Below are 5,000 nucleotides of genomic sequence, written 5' to 3' on the forward strand. Positions count from 1 at the left end.
AAATAACATGAGAAATGTAGAAAACCTGAACTTGAATTTCACTTGAAAATCACTACAAAGAATCACAACAAAATATCTGTATTTCTAAAACACTGAAAATGAAATTAATAAAATACTTTTTTTTATTACTAACAGTTTCTATTTAAAAGCAGTGAAAGTTGTGTTCTACTTCAGGATCTTCTCATCGTCTCTCTCCTCCTGACTCTTTATTTCAAAAACAGTAGAAGATGCAGATTTACTTCTGTTCAACGTTCGTCTCCAAAACTCACCAACGACCGACTCAAGGACAGAACAGTGTCAGCGTGTCAGTCTGAGAGAGATGACTTCTATTTGATCTGGAGCATTGTTCATCATGAGTGTGTTTACATGAACATCAGTGTCTCTGTGACCATCGGGTTTTTCAGTCATGTTGCATGTAAACGCACTAACCCCAATACTACAATGTAAAGTTGAGTGTGAATGTGTCCAAAACACAAATACTTCTCAGTCTTTTCATCACAACAGTAGTGACATAAATAAAGTGACCGACATAAATAAAGTGATTGGCATAAATAAAGTGACCGACATAAATAAAGTGACCGACATAAATAAAGTGACCATAAATGAGTGAAATGGCTGAGCTAAACCTGCACATGAATCTGCACTCGTATGACCTGCACAGGTACAATCACTGAAAAGTTAAACATGAAATATCTCCTACGATATAAACACAGAACAGACTCATCATCAGCAGAACACCCCTCTGTCACAGAGAGAACACTCATATTCCACTGAGTCCTGTCCTTTAGTCCCACAGAAACTGAACCACATCAGCGACACACGGAGCGAGCAGTTTTTTTATTTTTTTTTTTTTTTTTATTAATGCTGTTTTTTATCAGCGTTATCAGTTTATGCAAATGAACCATGCAGTTTTAAGTTTCGTTTCTTTAAAACGTAAACAAATGTGGCAAAGCTGAATTATATGATCAAACGGGCTAATGTGGTTCTGGTTTTTATTTAGTAAAGTTGAGTTTATTTATGTGAGTGTAACTTGTACAATGTTTGGAGACGTTGGGTTTGATCTGTGCAGTGGATCAGAAACCCATGTGTCATTAGTTGATTTGTTTTTCAATATAAAACCAAAAATAAGAAAATGAAAAAACAACTTTTTTCTTCATTATTTGTCTCCAAAACCAAAATGAAAAAACAGATAATGATTTGTTTTTTCAGTTTTCGATTTTGTGTTTAAATGAAAAATGGAAAAAACGGATAACGACCGTTTCCTGTTTCCGTGACTTCCGTGACTGCGATGTCGGACTTTTGCACCAAATATGGATTGAACCAGGATCGATCCAGGTCCGGGACCACACTGGGACCAGAGCGAGACTGAGACCGGGACCAGACCGGAGGCTCAGAGTCAAAGCTTGGAGTCCACTCTGGTCCCACTCTGGTCGCAGTCTGGTCCCGGTCTGGTCCTGGTTTGGTCTGGGTCTCAGTCCTGCTATGGTTTCGGTGTGGTCCCGGACCTGGATCAGTCCTGGTTCAGTCTGTATGCGGTGCAAAAGTCTGACATCACAGTCACAGAAGTCACGTAAACAGGAAACGGTTGTTATCCGTTTTTTCCATTTTTCATTTAAACACAAAATCGAAAACTGAAAAAACGAATCATGATCTGTTTTTTCATTTTGGTTTTAGAGACAAATAATGAAGAAAACAGTTTTTTTCATTTTCTTATTTTTGGTTTTATATTGAAAAATGAATGAACGATACATGGAATTAAGGAGCTCATCAAGGACACTCCATTTGATCATGTCACAGGGACATGAGTGTCCCGGTTTCTCAGAGCGCATGTAAACGCAGTTTCCCAAATATTGACAGAACCGGGATATGGCTAATAACTGGAATACTGATGTGCATAGGCCCGGCACCTCATGTCGGCAGATAAGGCGCTCGCCCAGGGCGCCACATGTGTCTGGGCACCATCTAGTTGTAGCCGTCACCAAATTTCCTTTTGCCTACCTCCCTAAACTGGAATTACCACTGACCAAAATACACGATTGCAACACTCCTCTGCATGACCCTAGACTCAACCAAACCTTAATAAGCCCAAAACAAACCTCCATTCCATTTCATGTTACAGCACTCTGTGTGTGAAGACTTTGTAAAACTACGTTCACAAATCTTTCCACTTTACTTAATACTGTTCAGAACAGAAACAGTTCAGCGTTTTGTGTTGAACACTTCTACCTCACTCATGGTCCAAATACACCGACCGAGAATCACTCCTGTCATTATAGTCCCAAAGAACACTTTCCCATAAAACACTGCGGCAACATAATACGCCACACCTCAGTGTATATGTAGTGCGCCATGTACTGGGAAACACCGGAAATACAGGAAAAATAAAAACATTAACAAGGTTTATTATTATAATTTATTCAAGTTCAGCGGGCCGGATTAGAAGGTTTAAAGGACCGCATACGGCCCCTGGGCCATAATTTGCCCACCCCTGTTCTACACATCAGGACTAGAGTTACTCTCCACATCAGGACTTGAGTTCGTTTGTTTATTTCTTTAGTTGTAAAAAGGTTCAGTTAAACTTTGAAGTGAAATTTGACACCGTCTGATTTAAACTTATAATGTACACAGACACGCCCCCTCACACAGACACGCCCCCTCACACAGACACACCCCTCACACAGACACACCCCTCACACAGACACGCCCCCTCACACAGAGTGAGTATGTGTGTTTATCTGTGTGTGTATGTGTATCCGTGTGTTTGTGTGTGTGTTTGTGTGTTTGTGTGTGCACTCTGTCCAGAACAGTGTCATAACTGGGATCCTGCTGCACATGTAAACGCACTGACACTTCCACTTTACAAATGAAACACATTTAAGACAAAAGCAGCTTTATTTTCTCATCTATGACGTCATCAGAGACACAACTTTGTCTAAACGGATCTTTTATGTAGAATCCATTTACAACAAGAATCAAACACACACACACTCCCAGCATCCTCCATCACAAGCACACAGGTTTACTCCATCTCCAGAGAATCAGCAAAGAGAACATGAGACACTCTGTCACTGTCACTGCTGCACACAATCTACAAGATTCAACTATTAAAGCAGAGCTCTGCTGCAAAAGGGACTTTTCACACATTTAACCATGTCACACACGTTTCCTTTCTTCTATTTGGACACATTCAACCTGAACATTTACAAAAACACTTTTACCTGAACACTTCACCTCCAGACCCAAGGAAGAGGAAGTGGAGGATGAACCAGAGACACATTCTCTCACTGAAGACTCCTTCACACAGTGAGATGAGACCTTCCACACAGGACTCTGTGGAAAATCATCTTTCTTTTCTCCATAAACAGCAGAGCCACAGTCCAGGTCTCTGCACACAAAAGCTGTTTGCTCCTGATCCCAAAGTCCATAGAGATCCACTCGTCTCCACTCTCCTCTGTGTTTCAGCTCCACAGTCCCATCACAGCGACTGGCTCCTCCCACCAACCTGAGCGGCTCTGAACAGACAAGAGACAGAGTGAAGCCCCGCCCCTTTCCCTGAGCAGTGAAGCCCCGCCCCTTTACCTGAGCAGGTGAGGTTGACAGTGGTTCCAGAGGAGCAGGTGCTTGAGTTGGAGCGGGGACAGTCCATCAGAGCAGACTCATGGCCGTCACAGTGGAACGTCTGCCCCAGAGGAGAGAGCGCCCCCTGGAGGAGAGAAGGAGCCCCACAGCCCAGCTCCCTGCACAGCACCTCTGCCCCCCGCTGGTCCAAGTCCCCGTCACAGACCCCGGTCCAGGACCCGTCCCAGATCTGCACTGATCCTGAACACAGACCGGACCCCGAGACCAACCGCACCGACTCTGTGGACACACATGTGACATCATCACTCTGAACCAATAGGACGCACACATGTGTGACATCATCACTCTGAACCAATAAGATGCACACATGTGTGACATCATCACTCTGAACCAATAGGACGCACACACATGTGTGACATCATCACTCTGAACCAATAGGACGCACACATGTGTGACATCATCACTCTGAACCAATAGGACAAGTGTCCACTTGTTGTGTTCATGTGACTTGATTATATTTTTGTTACAAACACATAAGAATCATCTTCACTATTAAAAGTTTTAAGTTTTAATGATTTATTTGGTTTATAAACCAAAGGGGAAGAATGGAAAAAAATAAAATTCTGAAGTGAATCTTAAACTCTGATAATAAAAGATGAAAGACGAGCAAATTAAAACCATCCATCCATTTTCGTCTGCTTATCCGGGGCCGGGTCGTGGGGGCAGCAGCCTAAGCAGGGACTCCCAGACTTCCCTCACCCCAGACACGTCCTCCAGCTCCTCCGGGGGGACCCCGAGGCGTTCCCAGGCCAGCCCAGAGACATAGTCCCTCCAGCGTGTCCTGGGTCTTCCCCGGGGCCTCCTCCCGGTGGGACATGCCCGGAACACCTCCCGAGGGAGGCGCCCAGGAGGCATCCGGAACAGATGCCCAAGCCACCTCAGCTGGCTTCTCTCGATGTGGAGGAGCAGCGGCTCTACTCTGAGCTCCTGCCCGTGTGACTGAGCTCCTCACCCTATCTCTAAGGGAGCGCCCAGCCACCCTGCGGAGGAAACTCATTTCGAGCGCTTGTATCCGTGATCTCGTCCTTTCGGTCACTACCCAGAGCTCATGACCATAGGTGAGAGTAGGAACGAAGATTGACCGGTAAATCGAGAGCTTCGCCTTTCGGCTCAGCTCCCTCTTCACCACAACGGTCCGATACAGCGACCGCATCACTGCCGAAGCTGCACCGATCCGCCTGTCAATCTCATGTTCCGTCCTCCCCTCACTCGTGAACAAGACCCCGAGATACTTGAACTCCTCCACTTGAGGCAGAGACTCCCCACCCACCCGGAGAGGGCAAGCCACCTTTTTCCGGTCGAGAACCATGGCCTCAGGACTTAGAAGAGCTGATCCTCATCCCAACCGCTTCACACTCGGC

The 5,000-nt window shown here is 45.1% G+C and overlaps 1 protein-coding gene across 1 annotated transcript in view; it reads right to left on the reverse strand.

Annotated features, from left to right (window-relative positions):
- Positions 1–3,218: 3,218 nt before the first annotated feature.
- LOC129408234 (CD5 antigen-like) overlaps positions 3,219–5,000 on the reverse strand; it is a gene marked incomplete at its 3' end in the record, with an annotated part of 5,484 nt that continues 3,702 nt past the window's right edge. Inside the window, exons 2-3 of the mRNA XM_055151327.1 lie at positions 3,580–3,858; positions 3,219–3,512 (exon numbers count right to left, since the gene is read on the reverse strand). Of these exons, the coding sequence (XP_055007302.1) occupies positions 3,219–3,512; positions 3,580–3,858 (573 nt within the window). The remainder of the gene's footprint in view (positions 3,513–3,579; positions 3,859–5,000) is intronic.

Source organism: Boleophthalmus pectinirostris, unplaced genomic scaffold, assembly GCF_026225935.1.
Source record: "Boleophthalmus pectinirostris isolate CB_2022bp ecotype Guang Dong unplaced genomic scaffold, ASM2622593v1 HiC_scaffold_1591, whole genome shotgun sequence".
In the NCBI taxonomy this organism is placed as follows: domain Eukaryota; kingdom Metazoa; phylum Chordata; class Actinopteri; order Gobiiformes; family Gobiidae; genus Boleophthalmus; species Boleophthalmus pectinirostris.